Here is an 18,006-nt window from a genome sequence, read left to right as displayed (position 1 = left end):
GAATTACCTGACAATTTTTCCTGGATGTGGAAATTGATTTCATTGACATTGACATTTTTTGGTGCTAAAATTGCACGTTCTCATAACCAATCATGGTTATTATAATTTTGAGCAATATTTGGAAAAACGCGATCAATGAGTTCTTCTTTTGATGATACAATTATTGAAAAATTATTCGGTAACGTGATAAACCCATTTTGATCACTTGCCATTTACATATTGTGGAGTATACGTTTGTACGAACGCACGCAATTCATTACGATCGAATTGCAGTTCGCGTTGCAATTCTCGTTCAAATAAATCATGCATTGGACGATTTGGTGGAGTCAATCCTAATTGCCCTAATGCCTTATTTGCAATCGTAAGGCACAAATCTTCGATCATTATCAAGGCTTTTATACATTTCCAATGTCAGCAGCAATGCAGGATCATTGGAACGATGTCGAAGTCGAATCAAAATGTCTTCAGCCATGAAATCTTTGTATTTATTCCACAATTCCAGTGGATTTGATGGAAAACATGTTGATATTATGATCACAAATGATGCATTCCATGTGAAATAGTGAGACACTTCCGAATATAGCAAAGTCCTGGAAAATTCATCAGTTTCACATAACTGGAAATAAGCTGTCAGTGTAGTTACTGGTGGCTCTACTACTCTTTGTTCGGCTTTTGCAGCAGTGTAGTAAACACGTTGGTCGTTTTCAAGATGAACTGCCAAATGTACAAAAACCGGATGTCTGTCATGAATTGGAAGCGATAAAATACGCCATACAGCTTCATTCGTACTAATATAGCGCCCCATTTGGTACTGCAAAATTTCGTCATGATTATTCTCAGGAGCCACTCCAAAAAAAGCCATATTGCTGCCCTTATTCACATACTTGCAAATATATTTGATTGATTTTACAGAATTGCAATATTCTACATTGTTGGGAGCGTTGAACATTTTTGACAGCATCGGTGAGTACGGAACTATCCACCGGTTATCGATTTCAACATCTTGATTTTTAATTTTAATTACAGTTGATTTACCGTTGTCTTCTGTTGATCGTCGACGATACTGTGATACTGATATCCATCATCTCCTGTAATTGTTTCAGCAATCAATTGCTTTGGAAAACGTTTCGAACATTTACCATCAATCATACAAAGTAGATTTCGATTAATATCACCACAGAGACCGTGAATCATATTTTTCGTGACAACTTCGAATAATCCTGGCGATGGTTTGATCTGGAATTTCGGCCGATATGACGGTATCAATCATATCATGGGTTATTTTGTTTACGCACCAAATCAAAATATGTGCCTGAGGTAAGCCTCTTTTTTGCCACTCTATGGTATACATAAAGCACCGCACTTCTCCAAATACACGGAGTTTGACAATCAGACCCATTAATTTTTTCAATTTTTGTTGGAATACACGGGCAGTTATGTCATGCCGATCTTTTGGCACCTGACCATCAAGTAAACAATCAGACACATCGACCCACTTCGGGTTGCACGTAAATGTTATGAATAGATCCGGTCGTCCATAATTTCGTACATGTTCATGCATATGACGTGGGCTACCAACATATGATTATGGTAAAATTATTAAACGGCCGATATCATTCACATTTACATCATTGATTATTGCGTCACGCAAATATATGTATTCCTCTGATCTTAATCGGGCTTGATTGTAACGGATGAAATTTAATCGCTCACTTTCAATTTTGGCGTACATATCGATGATATATTGATGCGAAAGTTGATTGCATCGCAAAATAAAATTTGTTTCTGAGGGCGAATCATCAATCGGTACGAATAAAAATTCATCGCACTGACTTTTTCTGTTGATTCTTGACCTGTATTGCAAAAATTAATTAGCGAATGAAAATGATTTATAAATCATATTTAGCACATTCGCGTAAATTGCGGGAATTCCCGTCATTCATGTTTCCTTCAATAAAACAATTGCGGGAATTCCCGCGCTATTTGAATAGCTATTGATAGGCTTTTCTACCGTCAAAAATGGTTCACTTCTTATCACTTCACATTTTTAGTGTTGGTAAAGTCGTGAACTACCATCCCTAACAGGCCAACCGCAATTCAAACTAATTTAATTTGGGGAATCCCCATTTAAGGTTAACGTGCCAGTCATTTGGGGTTTGTTGAGGGGAAGTTTCAATAAAACGAAATGCGGGAAATCCCGACAAAAGTGCATAAGAAATTCATGTGGTAATGGCGGGAATTCCCTAATTTGTTCAGACTATTTAAAAAAATTAACCTGTAGAAAAAAAGCGGGAATTCCCGCTCTTCAATTTTGTATGGAAAAATTAAGTGATTATCTGGCAGCCACCCGCTAAATTCAAATGAACGCGAACGTGTTAAACAAAATAAAATGTATATGTACCAGTTGTTGGATTTATCATTGGTATGTTGATGTGATAGCCATCGTCCCCTCTCCAAAACAAAATGGGGTATTGCAATGCATCATAACAGCGATGGAGTTCTGAAATACGTTGTAAATTCTCATTTCTACGATACAAAACAATGAACTGAAACTGTTCGCCAACCACAACAATGGCTACTTCATCAATCGTTGGTGCATTGAATCGTCTGGTGTGCTCCCCAATTGGTGTTTTATCGGCTTTTATTATGATTTTGTGGCCATCGGAGGGCATCCGTTCGAGTGCCACTTTAAACAATTTCACCAAATCATTGTGTTGATGAAAAAATGTTTGCAATTCATTCACGATTGATCTTCTCGTATTCGTCGAAATTGCACAGCGCTTATTTAATTCACGATTCTCACCATCAATGAAATATATTTGCAAAAATTTATGATCATCATCTGGGAATGGTAGCAAAGACCCAACCTTATGGTATAATTGACCTTGAATCGGTAACGGTCGAGAAATATATATAGATGATAACGGATCTTAATTTCTAAAAACATCGAACACAGGGACGGCACATAAATTAAAAATGATATTGCTAATTCCACACGAAGAAATCACCTTAAACGTCGGCATAAATCCATCTTTTATGATATTTGTAGCTCCAAAAGATGTCATTTGAAAGCATGAATTGTATTTTTGAATATTTAAGAGGAAATGCTTTGACGTTGGCGAATTACCAAAAACCAATGAATGCAAAGGTTCTGGCGGAAGTTCTAGCACCGGTAATTTGACTTTCCCACCAGCACAACACATGCCAGGCGTTTCGTTTATGAATTTAAATGCTTTGCAATGTGTATGTACATTCTATATTCATCTGGCCAATGTAGGCATACATGCTGTAATCAATGGTGGCATCGTAACTGAAAGCCGCGTGTTCCATTTGACGTATATCATAAACGGACGTACGCCCACGACGGTTTCTTGGTGCTTCACTCTTATCCAAGTGAGTTCTCCGTCTGTGTCGTTGTGTTTCCATTTCATTTCGTCGAACACGATCTTCTTCACTTTTTGATCATCGATTTAACGCTGTAGCATTTGATTGACGTGAACGTCTGCCAATGTTTGGTCGTCTTGAACGTGGTATTCTTTCAGTACAGTGTATGACTAATTGAATGTAAAAGCAATACATTGAAAATTATTTCTAGAAAAAATTATACATTTAATTCAAACTTCAATGTGTGTGCGTGGAAATATGAATTCACATACACTCACACTGGACATAACCTCAATTGTGCAAATAAAGAAAACACTCACCGATATCAAATTAAAATTGTGAAAATTAAGTAACGCTTGGCAATTGAACTATATATATATAAATGAAGCAATTAAAATACAATTAAAAAAGAAACACATGGTTAACACTCACCAAAAGTATGTTTGTTCAAAATGAGAGCAAGATATAAAAGAACTCAAAGCACATAAGAAAACTGTCAACTGAATTCCAATGACAGCAAATTAATATTCTGTACGCAATGAGAGCACGATGTAAAATTGATAAATCGTATTGAAAATACTTGATTTTGGTACAGTGTACTTACTCACAAAAAATGTCAAACTCAGGAACGGCTGCACCGATTCCAAACAAACTTCACACAAACCACCTCCTTATAGATAGGAACGAACTCTAAAATTTTTGTGTCAATCGATTCGGCGGTTCTTGAGTTATAAGATTACCAAGGAAATGTAACTTCTTTTTATATATATAGATTATATTATATTATGCCTTCATCGGCGGTGCTCGGGTGCCACCGCGAGGAGCGGGTGCTGGTGCAAGTACTGTTGCAGGAGCTGTTGAAGGTGCTGTTGCAGTATAGTTACAACTTTAGATCGGGACGTTGGGGTGGGCCCGGTGTGTGACACATTGGCAGCCAACCGAACGGTTGGCGTTTGTGTCATTGGCATATCCACGTCCATGTTAATCTGTATGAGGAAGATGTTGGTTTATACATACATATACATATGTCATACAAATCGAATGGATGATCGATATGTCGCAATACTAGGTCAAGTGATTGAATATTTTGTGTTAGTTTCATTGTTATTGTTAACAGTTTATTATGGTGTGTTTCTCAGTTTTTTTACTACTCGGGGTTGTAACGTCGACGAATTGAATAATTCGATATGGTTTGGCGGTCCACAGTTCCTCCTAGAAGACCCTGCATTATGGCCAATTAATAACCACTTCCAGCTCTCACCAGAAGTTAAAAGTTCGCACTTCGTTATAACGTATTTACGGTTCCTGCATATTCGAAATCACAACGCTGGGGCTAAAGCGTTGGTTGCGCTTCTTCGAGAACGCATATGGCTAATTAATGCCCAAGAAGCTTGCAGTAGAACCGTAAGAAACTGTATACATTGTTTTCATTACAAGCTGAAGTTGCAAAACCAAATAATGGGAAATTTGCCAGTCGAAAGACTTCGAGCACTACGGCCCTTTCTTATATGTGGCGTAGATTTCTGTGGTCCGATATACACAACTCTAAAAATACGCGGTCGACCACCCGCAAAAACATATATTGCAGTTTTCATTTGCTTTACGTCCAAAGCAGTACATTTAGAATTAGTTTCGGACCTATCTTCTAATTCATTTATTCTCGCCCTAAAAAGGTTCATTGGACGTCAAGGAATGCCGACGAAGATATTCAGCGACAACGCCACCAATTTCGTCGGCGCCGATCGCAAGCTGCGCGAGCTGAAGGAGGCGTTTCTGGCAATGGGTCCAGAATTGAGGAGATTCGCAGCAGACGAAGGGTGCAGCTTCACCTATATACCACCAAGGGCGCCGAACTTCGGCGGATTATGGGAAGCCGCGGTGAAGTCCGCCAAACACAATATCGTTCGCGTAATCGGCAACGCGCTACTCACAGCAGAGGAGCTAGCAACACTGTTGGCCGAAGTGGAGGCCATCCTCAACTCTCGTCCCCTAGTACCCCTGAGTCAAGACGACGAAGCGTTAACACCGGCGCATCTACTGATAGGATGCTCCCTGCGAGCATTACCTCCAAAGAAGGTGCCAGTGGACCCAGTTCGTTGTTGCGAGAGATGGCAACTTGTTTGCTGTCTCAAGCAACAGTTCTGGCGACAGTGGTCCAAAGTTTACCTGACGGGCCTTCAGGAACGCAACAAGTGGCTGCACCCCAAACGCAACATGCAGCTCAACGACCTCGTTCTCGTCCACGAGGACAACGTGCCACCGCAGCAGTGGGTACTAGGCACGTCGTCGCAACGGCCGAAGGGCAAGACGGCAAGGTGCGAGTCGCAGACGTGGCGACTAAGACGGGCACAATTAAGCGTCCTATCCACAAGCTGGCCTTGCTTCCACTGGAAATTGAAGGAATCTGATCCTGTCAAGGTGGCCGGTGTTGCGTCAAGCGACAAATTTATACCTAAAATAAAAATAATAAATGAATTGTAGAGAAATGAATTATAAAAATTATAAAATATTGAATTCTATTGTTATTATATACTTACCTTAATAATACATTTTTAATACTAAGATATTACTCACCTTACTTACCTCAATGTAATCTTTTACAATATTTAACGAAAGTTGAAAATTACCATACTTACCCCTTTTTTAAGACATATGAACATTACCACTAGTTTAAGCCGTTAGTTAAGATTTAGGCTAAGCAACTAAATGAAATTAAATAAATGCGCTATTGTTATTGAACCGTGGAATAGACCGGACGCGTTTTCATTTTTTATCTCAATTTATTTTCGAGAGGCAATTAGGCTTTATTTTATTCGCGCATTCCCTAAGTTATATTTTCGCTTCTCAAACACGCTTGATGTTTATATATTTATGTTCGTATGTATATTCGGGTGTGCCATTTTGAGTCAACCTTTTTTTTTCAACTGAAAAACAGGCTCAAAACTTTCGAAATGTGTAAAAAAAAAAGTCACTCAAAAGATGAGCTCTTAATATTAATATTAAGAGGTGCCTCTTTCAAATTTTCTGTTTTCCATATAAATTACATGGAAAAATAATAATTTTTTTTGTGGTGGTTATTGTGCGGAGGTTATTATTTGTGCACGCGATGGCTGCCAGTAGGGATGGTAAACTCGATTCCTATTCTACTCGAGAAATGAGTTTTCTCGTAAAATAATCGATTTTTCGGAGTCGATCTTCAGTAGTCCAAGTCGATTAAGAATCGATTCTTGACATTATTATTATGTATTATAGCTTTATGCTAAATTATGTTATGTATGTACCATATGATTATGTATGCATATAAGTATGTATATTAAAATGGGAGAATTGCAATTTTAGAAGAATATGCTTATACTTATATATGTACCTATGTTTTAATTATATATGTATATATTTGGTTTACTTTTCGTATCTTCCGCTTTTGCTCAGGGTTTGAGCGATCCTGCTTGTTGCTTTTTTTATAGCCCAAGGGGTATCGCAAGAATTATTGCAAGTAAGTTATACTTGACTTAGGAAAACATTTTTTTTTTGAAATTATATAATGGGGTGTCTAACGACACAAGCTATGCAAAAGGCGGGTACTGTACTTTTTTGCAGGTATTATTTTTTTTTGTAGATATACATATGTATATCGAACTGTTAAGAACAGTTAACGGTGTCCCGAAATACCGTCAAAACTGTAACTTAACATACATACAAATACATATATGTGCACAAAAAGGGAATTTATATATTTTTAAATATCAAATCAGAACAAACAGTCGTACCAAAAACACAATCAAATCAATTCAGTTCAGCATAGACAACATTGTTAATCAATTCGTCTAGCTGCCAGCGTCAACTGACCTGATGCAATACGAACAATCTGTTCTTCGGCAATCAGGATCGTGTAAACGTATGACTGGCTTCGGTTGCAATCGTGTCATGTCAGTTCATAGCGTTGCGACGATTGTATGAATTGAAATGAAACTTTGGGTAAACGATAAGTAAATCTTCGAGTAAATCTATGAGTACAGCAAACAACAACAATTTTCTGCTGGACTGATTTGAATCATGTGTGGCAAAAAATGTATCAGCTTTGAAAATGTGCGCATGTTACAAATTTTCGATGCGTAAACAATGGAAATTCCATCGAGTACCTACATACATACATATATACATACATTTGTTGTATGTATGTACTCGATGGAATTTCATTATACATATGTATAATATATGTACATACATACATACATGTATATACAAACATATGTATTTGAAAAAGAACAAAAGTGCACTAGTAAATCAGTGTTTAGGGGATGATATACTTGTACAAACTAAACGCTGTCGATCATTTAAATCATTGAAGCATAAGTTTGCATCACTTCGGGTATTTTCTGCTGATACGAACGTTCATAAACAAATCAGGTATAAGATGATCGCTAGTGATACAAAGTTGTTTTCTATCGCTGATTTGAATACAAACAGTTCGCTTCGTGTACATGAACTGAACTGACAGAATCAGACAGAGTAACGGATCAGTACTTAGGTATAAACAAAAATTTTTTACTCGATGCAGTTCTCTGAAACGGACTCACTTTATTTTCCGCCAAGGGTTTTGGGTCATTGTACTTATACCCCTTTTTGCTTCTTTCAGTTCCTTTTACTCTTATGTACGTCCAGCGCTGTCCCTATTGATTTGCTGTCTTCCTCTTTGTTGTTTGTTAATGTAGTCTCCCGTGACTATGTATAGTAGAAGAGTTTTGTGTAAGTTAACAAAATAAATATTTTGTTAAACAGTGTACCGTACCATGTAAGCCTAAGAATGCTCAAGAATGCAGGTACACAATTTGGCAAACGTATCACGCCACTTTACCGCTACCCACTAAAAGAGCGCCAAGCTAATATTACGAATTTTAATGACGCTACTAGCACGCCACTAACAATATGCGTCGCCGCCGACGTCTCACTCTGCCGGCACTTAGGATATTAAGTTGGTGATAGCATAAGATTAGATTTAAGCTTCACTTTTAATTCGACTTTCCTCTAAGTTGGTTGGAGATCGCTCCAGCAACTTAGAATTTAAAATTAAAGAAGTATTTTTATATTTGTACAGTTTTGGCAAAACGTGTTAAAATAAAAAACTTAAAATAAGTTAACTTGTATATGTTATTACACCGCGCCTGTTTGCTATTTTAGTTTTAATGTTTGTATGTTTCTTAAACTTTGTACATAATTATACCGCGCCCGTTTTTGATTTTAGTAGGTTTGGTTTTTATTTTTTTCACTATTTCTTTATATTTAAATTTTTTGTAATTATCTTTACACGTCACTTTCTATTTTTCATGTACTTATATTTCACTTTCTATTTTCCGGGGTTCTGATATTTGTTTCTTTTTTCACTGTAACTTTGTGCTTTATACATATGTATTTGTTCACTTTAACTTTGTCACCGTTTGTTCACTTAAATTTTTGTTTTATTTTATTTTATAAATTTTGTGCTTCAAACACTTTAAAATATTTCGCTCTTGCACCAGGAGGTTCTTAAAATTTTTATTTTATTTTTTTGTTTACATAACATAAAAATTTTATGTTCTCTGGATTGAGTATGTTCCCTTTCGGTTGCGATAACTGATTTCATCTTTGATTGGTTGTGAAGTTGGAACATGTGTTCCATCGACGCACCCCAGAACAAAGGGGAATGGATTGAAGCGCAGAATTGAAAATCTTCAGTGATTTGCTTTTGTTCGGCTGCAGTTTGTGGAAATTTTATAACATCCCACAATTTAAAGGTACGTTGTACGATTTCCAGTTATTTCATTGCGAATATTATGCAAAATACCAAAGTACTTTGCCGTACCAAATGTGTGTTCGTATGTTCTTAAAATTCTGTCTACACTTTTTTTCTATGAGTCAAACTCGGCTGGTCCCCGGAAAATGCTCTTAGACTTTTTACTATATCGGGCACTTTGTCCGATTCTCCTAAATTACCTAGGTGCTCTTGGTCAATTTCTTGACACTCTAAATTAGTAAAATCAAATGTTTGATTTTGAGTCTGTTAATGGCATTTGTTAAATCGCCAGGATGTGTCATATTTCTATTGTTTTCGTATGTCACTTGTCTTTGTCGTTGGTGGGGAATTTCTCCAATATTAATTATGGGAGGTCTAATCTAATTGTTTGGATTAGCCATCCGTTTTTTCAACATTTCATTTAAGTATTCTAACTTCCTCAAGTTTATTACTGATTCGCCTTAGTCAATCAATCAATCATTCCGATCATTATTTTTAATTATTAGTTTTTTTTTTTTTTTGAAAACCAGTAGATAGTTTTACCCATTTATCCTGGAGGGTCCTTTGGGTAGGAATGGTAGAATTGGGTTAAGTTATATTACTTTTGCGTACAAAACTTCGTTAAGTTAATTTTTGCAAAAGTAGGGGTTATTACTTTATTATCGCTTTACGCCCTTTTTAGAAATATATTATTTATGATTTTAATTGCTTCAAAATGCAATTCGATCTTTTTCAATAATTTCCACTTCACTTAATTATATAATTTAATTTTTATGCTCTCGCAACAAAGTTGCTAAGGAGAGTATAATAGTTTTGTTCACATAACGGTTGTTTGTAAGTCCTAAAACTAAAAGAGTCAGATGTAGGGTTATATATACCAAAGTGATCAGGGTGACGAGTAGAGTTGAAATCCGGATGTCTATCTGTCCGTCCGTCCGTCTGTCCGTCCGTCCGTCCGTCCGTGCAAGCTGTAACTTGAGTAAAAATTGAGATATCATGATGAAACTTGGTACACGTATTTCTTGGCTCCATAAGAAGGTTAAGTTCGAAGAGGGGCAAAAGCGGCCCACTGCCACGCTCACAAAATGGCGAAAACCGAAAACCTATAAAGTGTCGCAACTAAGCCATAAATAAAGATATTAAAGTGAAATTTGGCACAAGGGATCGCATTAGGGAGGGGCATATTTGGACGTAATTTTTTTGGAAAAGTGGGCGTGGCCCCGCCCCTACTAAGTTTTTTGTACGTACCTCGGAAACTACTATAGCTATGTCAACTAGAGTCGTTTGCTTCAGGCATTTCCATATACAGTTCAAAAATGGAATCGGATAATAACCACGCCCACCTTCCATACAAAGGTTATGTTGAAAATCACTAAAAGTGCGTTAACCGACTAACAAAAAACGGAGGATGGAGTCATGTGTAGAAGTTCACGCAAGTGAGGAAAGTTCTGTGATCGCCATTCACTTGGGAGTGGCCAGAAACGATTCTTTTACACATGGCTCAAGCAGCTCACTACTTCCGGTCTTTGACCAAGTATCCTCTGGGTTGCCTAAGAACATCCGTTCGAAGGCGAGCTAAAGTGAGAAGGCGAAACATTCCCTACAAGGGTTGTGCGCTGGGTTTGGGACCCGCCACGTAAAAAAACACCCCCAGTGAAGAGCTATAACCAGCCTCGGATGAGAGACCCCCCTTTTGATGACGACCATGGCAAACGAAATAAGGACTACGAATTGAGGGCATGCACCTGGAATGTCCGGTCCCTTAATTGGGAAGGTGCCGCTGCCCAGGTGGTTGATGTCCTCGTAAAAACAAAGGCTGACATCTCCGCCGTCCAAGAAATGCAATGGACGGGACAAGGACAGAGACGAGTAGGTCCTTGTGACATTTACTACAGTGGCCATATAAAGGAGCGCAAGTTTGGTGTAGGAATCGTGGTGGGAGAGAGACTCCGTCGCCGAGTACTATCATTCACTGCGGTGAATGAACGTCTAGCCACAATCCGCATCAAAGCGAGGTTCTTCAACATATCGCTGATCTGCGCCCACGCCCCGACGGAAGAGAAGGACGATGTGACGAAAGATGCCTTTTATGAGTGCTTGGAGCGCACTTATGAAGGCTGCCCCCGCCACGATGTCAAAATCGTGCTTGGCGACTTTAACCCCAGGGTGGGCAAAGAAGGTGTCTTTGGCACTACGGTCGGTAAATTCGGCCTCCACAACGAAACATCCCCAAATGGGTTGAGGCTGATTGACTTCGCCGAGGCCCGAAATATGGTTATCTGTAGTACTAGATTCCAGCATAAAAAGATTCATCAATCTACCTGGCTGTCTCCGGATCGAAAAACTACCAACCAGATCGATCATGTTGTGATAGACGGAAGACACGTCTCCTGTGTTTTAGATGTGCGTGCGCTCCGAGGTACTAACATCGACTCGGACCACTATCTTGTTGCAGCTAAGATTCGCAGCCGCCTCTGTGCAGCAAAAAACGCGCGCCACCAAACACAAGGAAGGTTCGACGTCGAGAAGCTGCAATCACAACAGACAGCCGAACGATTTTCTACTCGGCTTGCACTCCTGCTCTCTGAGAGCAATCGTCATCAACTCGGTATAAGGGAACTGTGGGACGGCATTTCAAATTCCTTACGAACAGCTGCAACCGAAGCCAGTGGTTTTCGGAAAGTGCAAAAGAACAGCTGGTACGACGAGGAATGCCGTGTCGCAGCGGAGAGAAAACAGGCTGCTACCTCGCAACGTTACGAACGACCAGTCGTTCCATTGCCCGACCATGAAGAAGTTCGAATATCATTTGCCCGCCAGAAGAACAACAAAGCGGCAGGGGCCGACGAATTGCCGGCCGAGCTATTCAAACACGGAGGCGAAGAACTGATAATGAGCATGCATCAGCTTCTTTGTAAAATATGGTCGGACGAAAGCATGCCCAACTATTGGAATTTAAGTGTGCTATGCCCAATCCATAAAAAAGAGACCCCACAATCTGCGCCAACTACCGTGGGATTAGCCTCCTCAACATCGCATATAAGGTTCTATCGAGCGTATTGTGTGAAAGATTAAAGCCCACCGTCAACAAACTGATTGGACCTTATCAAAGTGGCTTTAGACCTGGCAACCACCGACCAGATATTCACCATGCGCCAAATCGTGGAAAAGACCCGTGAAAGGAGAATCGACACACACCACCTCTTCGTCGATTTCAAAGCTGCTTTCGACAGCACGAAAAGGAGCTGCCTTTATGCCACGATGTCTGAATTTGGTATCCCCGCAAAACTAATACGGCAGTGTAAACTGACGTTGAGTAACACCAAAAGCTCCGTCAGGATCGGGAAGGACCTCTCCGAGCCGTTCGATACCAAACGAGGTTTCAGACAAGGCGATTCCCTATCGTGCGACTTTTTCAACCTGCTTTTGGAGAAAATAGATCGAGCCGCAGAACTAAATAGAGAAGGTACCATCTTCTATAAGACTGTACAGCTGCTGGCGTATGCCGATGATATTGATATCATCGGCTTCAACACCCGCGCCGTTAGTTCTGCTTTCTCCAGGCTGGACAAGGAAGCACAGAAAATGGGTCTGGCAGTGAACGAGGGCAAGACGAAATATCTCCTGTCATCAAACAAACAGTCGTCGCACTCGCGACTTGGCACTCACGTCACTGTTGACAGTCATAACTTTGAAGTCGTAGATAATTTCGTCTATCTTGGAACCAGCATAAACACCACCAACAATGTCAACCTAGAAATCCAACGCAGGATAACTCTTGCCAACAGGTGCTACTTCGGACTGAGTAGGCAATTGAGAAGCAGAGTCCTCTGTCGACAAACAAAAACCAAACTCTATAAGTCACTCATAATTCCCGTCCTGCTGTATGGTGCAGAGTCTTGGACGATGTCAACAACGGATGAGTCGACGTTGCGAGTTTTCGAGAGAAAAGTTCTGCGAAAGATGTATGGTCCTTTGCGCGTTAGCCACGGCGAATACCGCATTCGATGGAACGATGAGCTGTACGAGATATACGACGACATCGACATAGTTCAGCGAATTAAAAGACAGCGGCTACGCTGGCTAGGTCATGTTGTCCGGATGGACGAAAACACTCCAGCTCTGAAAATATTCGACACAGTACCCGCCGGGGGAAACAGAGGAAGAGGAAGACCTCCTCTCCGTTGGAAGGACCAAGTGGAGAAGAACCTGGCTTCGCTTGGAATATCCAATTGGCGCCACGTAGCGAAAAGAAGAAACGACTGGCGCGCTGTTGTTAACTCGGCTATAATCGCTTAAGCGGTTTCTACGCCAATTAACAAGAAGAAGGGGTTATTACTTTATTATCGCTTTACGCCCTTTTTAGAAATATATTATTTATGATTTTAAATGCTTCAAAATGCAATTCGATCTTTTTCAATAATTTCCACTTCACTTAATTATATAATTTAATTTTTATACTCTCGCAACAAAGTTGCTAAGGAGAGTATTATAATTTTGTTCACATAACGGTTGTTTGTAAGTCCTAAAACTAAAAGAGTCAGATATAGGGTTATATACATATACCAAAGTGATCAGGGTGACGAGTAGAGTTGAAATCCGGATGTCTGTCTGTCCGTCCGTCCGTGCAAGCTGTAACTTGAGTAAAAATTGAGATATCATGATGAAACTTGGTACACGTATTTCTTGACTCCATAAGAAGGTTAAGTTCGAGGAGGGGCAAAAGCGGCCCACTGCCACGCTCACAAAATGGCGAAAACCGAAAACCTATAAAGTGTCGTAACTAAGCCATAAATAAAGATATTAAAGTGAAATTTGGCACAAGGGATCGCATTAGGGAGGGGCATATTTGGACGTAATTTTTTTGGAAAAGTGGGCGCGGCCCCGCCCCCTACTAAGTTTTTTGTACGTATCTCGGAAATGACTATAGCCATGTCAACCAAGCGGAATAAAACTATACACAAATACGGTATTTGAACAAAATGTAAATGACGGATAATGAAATCTCGATTATCACTTTATCATGCGAGAGTATAAAATGTTTGGTGACACCCGAACTTAGCCCTTCTCTACTTGCTTTATATGGAATTTAAAAATTTCCAGAAAATATTTACTTTATAATTTTAATTTGTGATTTAATATAGTACCAAGATTTTATAAATTTTAAATTGTCACACTTAATTTTCACTTAAATCTAACTTACGTTGCTATTTTTTGGTGTGGCTGCCCTTCTTGGTAGTCCGGATCTCTCCCGTTTGGTTCGTCTTGTCCCTACTAGGGATCCTGCAACTTACTCATGAGTAGAAGGTGTCTTGCGGGCTTGATTACAACAACTTTTAAGTTTTTCTAGCGTCGTTGGTCCCTGCTCGGGCGCCATTTAAGTTTTGCTTTATTGAGTTAAGAAATGTAACTGAACATAGTATCTTAAAAATACCCTACACTAGCTGTGGTTCAACGGCAGCGGCGTCGGCGTTCTTAACGGCAGAGTTTAGCGGATGTTGAATGGTCAGAAGAATTTACAATAAATTGGAGTTTGTTAAAACAAACATCCGCTGCAACCAGAATCGATCGACATTGTTGCTGATCAATAAATAATAATAAAAATAAACAATCATCCATTTCTGTATGTTGTTGAACTTTAACAACGACATTGTTGCAATGAATATTGTTATATTGAAATAAATATTTGTTGTGTTAACTTATACATTTTGGGGGAATGCGACAATGAATTTGCAAATGACAAAAGACAAGGTTCTCTTTCTCCAAAAATAAAACTTGCTGCATGTCTACGTTTCTTAGCCACAGGCAGTTATCAACATCGTATTGGAAAGGACTTCAATATAAATATGGCCCAATCGACATTTTGTGTTGTATTAGATGAAGTACTCAACATTCTTGAGTACAGGCTATGTTGAATATGGATTTCCATTGATTTGACCGCCAGCTGAGAATTAGAAGCAAAAACATATTTTTCTGGATAATCAAAATTCCTGGTGTGGCAATGGCAGTTGATGGAACGCACGTAAAGATAATGGCACCGTCAAGAGATAAACATCGCAAAGGATTCTCAAGTCTGAATGTTATGGTGGTTAGGCTTTTTCAAAATTAACTTTTCACTCAGTATTCTATAAACATATGTATATGTTTTTCGTGCGACCACAAGATGCAAATACGATACGTTTGTGCTAAGTATCCCGGCAGTAGTTTTGATTCTCACATATGGGAAATGAGTGATTTGAATTTGTTGGTTGATTTTTATTGGTGTGTTTTTGTTTCTTCTCTCTAAATTACACATTTAAAACATAATTTAATGCGTTTTCAGGTATTCTTTTACATAAACACTTACAAATGCTCCATTTTTGCCAATTTACGCAGTTCATTGATCAACGGATAGATTTCGACAAATATTTTCGATTTTTCGGTTTCAATGTTTTCGAAATTAGCGCCATCTGTTAGCTACGGATGTTTTTTTATCGAGTCGGCAAGTAAGTTCAACTGCATCGAAAACTTAATTTTTGATACGTTTTCAATGATTTCAATGTAATAATTTTCGAGCGAATTGTCAAGTTTTTCGATCGAAACGGATTCAATAATTAGACCCATTCATTTTTTAAGTAATTTTGACGGAATATTTCGAAGAGCTTTTGTCTAAATGCTTCTAGCAAAGCTTGTTGTGCTTGCAGTGTTTATTGAAATACCACAATGAAACATCATAGTATCCCAGTTAGAACAGTGACGGTCACGTTACCTAGTGACATGTCGGTAACGCGTGCCGGTGCACTCTACAATAGCCTAGTGGGTAAACCACTCGCTTGTCATTCCTTCAACCTAAAGTTCGAAACTCAAAAATATAAAGATTTTTTTTATAACATATATTTTTTTTATTAATATTAATAATAAAATAATTTTATTTAAATTTACATTTAATTCATTTCCTTCATCTTTTGACATTTTTTTTTAATAATATAAAAATTATTTCTATAAATTCTTATGTAGATACAAAAAATAATGCATAAATATACTTCTATGCATTTTAACAATGTATTGGATTACCATTTCCTTCCACAGCCAAATTGTTTCCTTGTTGTTTTGAGAAGCTTACCTCTGGGATGTAGCATCCAGAAATGTTGAATTTCTTCCGTTTAAATGTCAATTGTTCTACAATAACAAATGCGTAAAAATGAATTGAAAACTAAAATGACGATTTTACATGTACCTTTTACGGGAGTCGAAGAAGTTGTCGGGCATTCCTCCAAATAGGTGTCATCAAAAAGCGCTGGTGAATCCATCTGATTAAGAAATAAAAATTTAGCAGCATCAAAATTCATTTTAAATAACTTAACATAATATAATAAAATACGACCGGGCTACAATAATTTACATCTTTTTCACAAATTTTCATAAATTTAGATGAACCAAGATTAAAAGCCTTTTTTTCCCGGCCATATATGCACTAAATGCATATTTTTTCATATTGAACTAGCGGACCCGGTGCCTGCTTCGCACGGCAAAACAAAATAAGAAAAGAAACACACTTTTTTTTAATACAGTTGGTTTTGTTCCCTATTATTCAACTTTTAATTCTAGTTTCTTAAAATCTTAGACTATGTATCACTTAAACTATCTTAGAGCTCTTTCGTAGACAACATTTTTGGTTTTGCCATGAGTTGTTGTGTAGATAAAGAGAACTGAAGGATTGCCAACACGTGAGCACGAAACATATAACTGGCCGTGTGAAAAGCAAGGCTATTCTAAATCAATCCCACACAATTCCAACGAGTGCCCTTGCGCTTTATTTATTGTAATAGCAAATGCAAGACGTATTGGAAACTGTAGTCTTTTGAACTCAAAAGGTAAATTTGATGGAATCTTTGGAATTCGTGGAATCAATACATCTTCACCTTTAAACTTTCCCCTTAAAATTGTTGCTTCGATCAAATTGTTCATGGGAGCACCCACTTTCAATTGTAAACAATGAGGTTCAAATCCGGGTAAATCCAATGAATTCAAAAATTCTGTCGGATAATTAACAGCGTCGTCTTGATTCGTAACCGTGTCAACTGATTGATATGTTACAACCTCGCCAGAAACATGGGATAGAATGTCTGCATTCATTTGACCAACGTCTTTATTTTTAGCGGCCAGTATAGCTCTTTCTGCTAACCAATTATGATTGCGATAATTTTCTGCAATATTTGGAAAAACACTTGACACCAATTCTTCTTTTGTCGGTGCAATATTACAAAAGTTATCTGGTAAAGTGATTAAGCCAGTGTCACGATCAACAGTAAGTTGACCATTGCCTATTGCCAACAGTTGCCTTGAAAATGTGTCGGCCGATGGATCGTTTGGAATTTGTACTCGCACATTTGAAGTTAAATTGAGTATTTGTACATGTCTCCATAAATAAGATGACTTTAAACATGCTTTTAATTCATCTGCTGGTGTTGAACGGGGAATCATAGACAATGTCTGACGAAAATCACCAGCCAACAGAATCAAAGCGCCACCAAATATTTGTTGATCATTACTACGCAAGTCTTGTATTGTGTTATTTCATCATTTCGGTTCTCTGCAACACCAAACACAGCCATGTCGCTGCCTTTATTTACATACTTGCAGATATTTTTAATCGATTTAACAGAATTGCAATATTCTACATTGATATGAGCTTTGAATGCTTTTGATAGTACTGGCGAATAGGGGACAACCCACCTATTATAAACTGTAATATCTTGATTATTGACTCGTATATTGATTGATTTGCCATTATCATCCGTTGAGCGTCGCACAGTGTTGCGAAACCGGGATTTTTTAGAAATCATATTGCCTAAACTGTAATTTTAATTGTA

General features: G+C 38.3%; 1 protein-coding gene across 1 annotated transcript; it reads left to right on the top strand.

Annotated features, from left to right (window-relative positions):
* Nucleotides 1-5,163: 5,163 nt before the first annotated feature.
* LOC126765573 (uncharacterized) lies at nt 5,164-8,356 on the top strand. Its single transcript, XM_050483180.1, has 3 exons — nt 5,164-5,475; nt 5,524-5,699; nt 8,164-8,356. Exons 1-3 carry the CDS (start codon nt 5,164-5,166, stop codon nt 8,354-8,356), a joined length of 681 nt encoding a protein of 226 aa, XP_050339137.1.
* Nucleotides 8,357-18,006: the final 9,650 nt, after the last annotated feature.

The sequence above is a fragment of the Bactrocera neohumeralis genome, unplaced genomic scaffold (assembly GCF_024586455.1).
Source record: "Bactrocera neohumeralis isolate Rockhampton unplaced genomic scaffold, APGP_CSIRO_Bneo_wtdbg2-racon-allhic-juicebox.fasta_v2 cluster10, whole genome shotgun sequence".
Lineage (NCBI taxonomy): Eukaryota > Metazoa > Arthropoda > Insecta > Diptera > Tephritidae > Bactrocera > Bactrocera neohumeralis.
This window is presented reverse-complemented; position numbering and strand designations above follow the sequence as displayed.

Coding starts and splice junctions, on each gene's coding strand:
- LOC126765573 (XM_050483180.1), top strand. CDS start 5,164: ATGGGTCCAGAATTGAGGAGATTCGCAGCAGACGAAGGGTGCAGCTTC. Junction 5,476..5,523: donor AGAAGGTGCCAGTGGACCCA/GTTCGTTGTTGC, acceptor CTCAAGCAACAG/TTCTGGCGACAGTGGTCCAA. Junction 5,700..8,163: donor CCGAAGGGCAAGACGGCAAG/GTGCGAGTCGCA, acceptor TTTGTTAAACAG/TGTACCGTACCATGTAAGCC.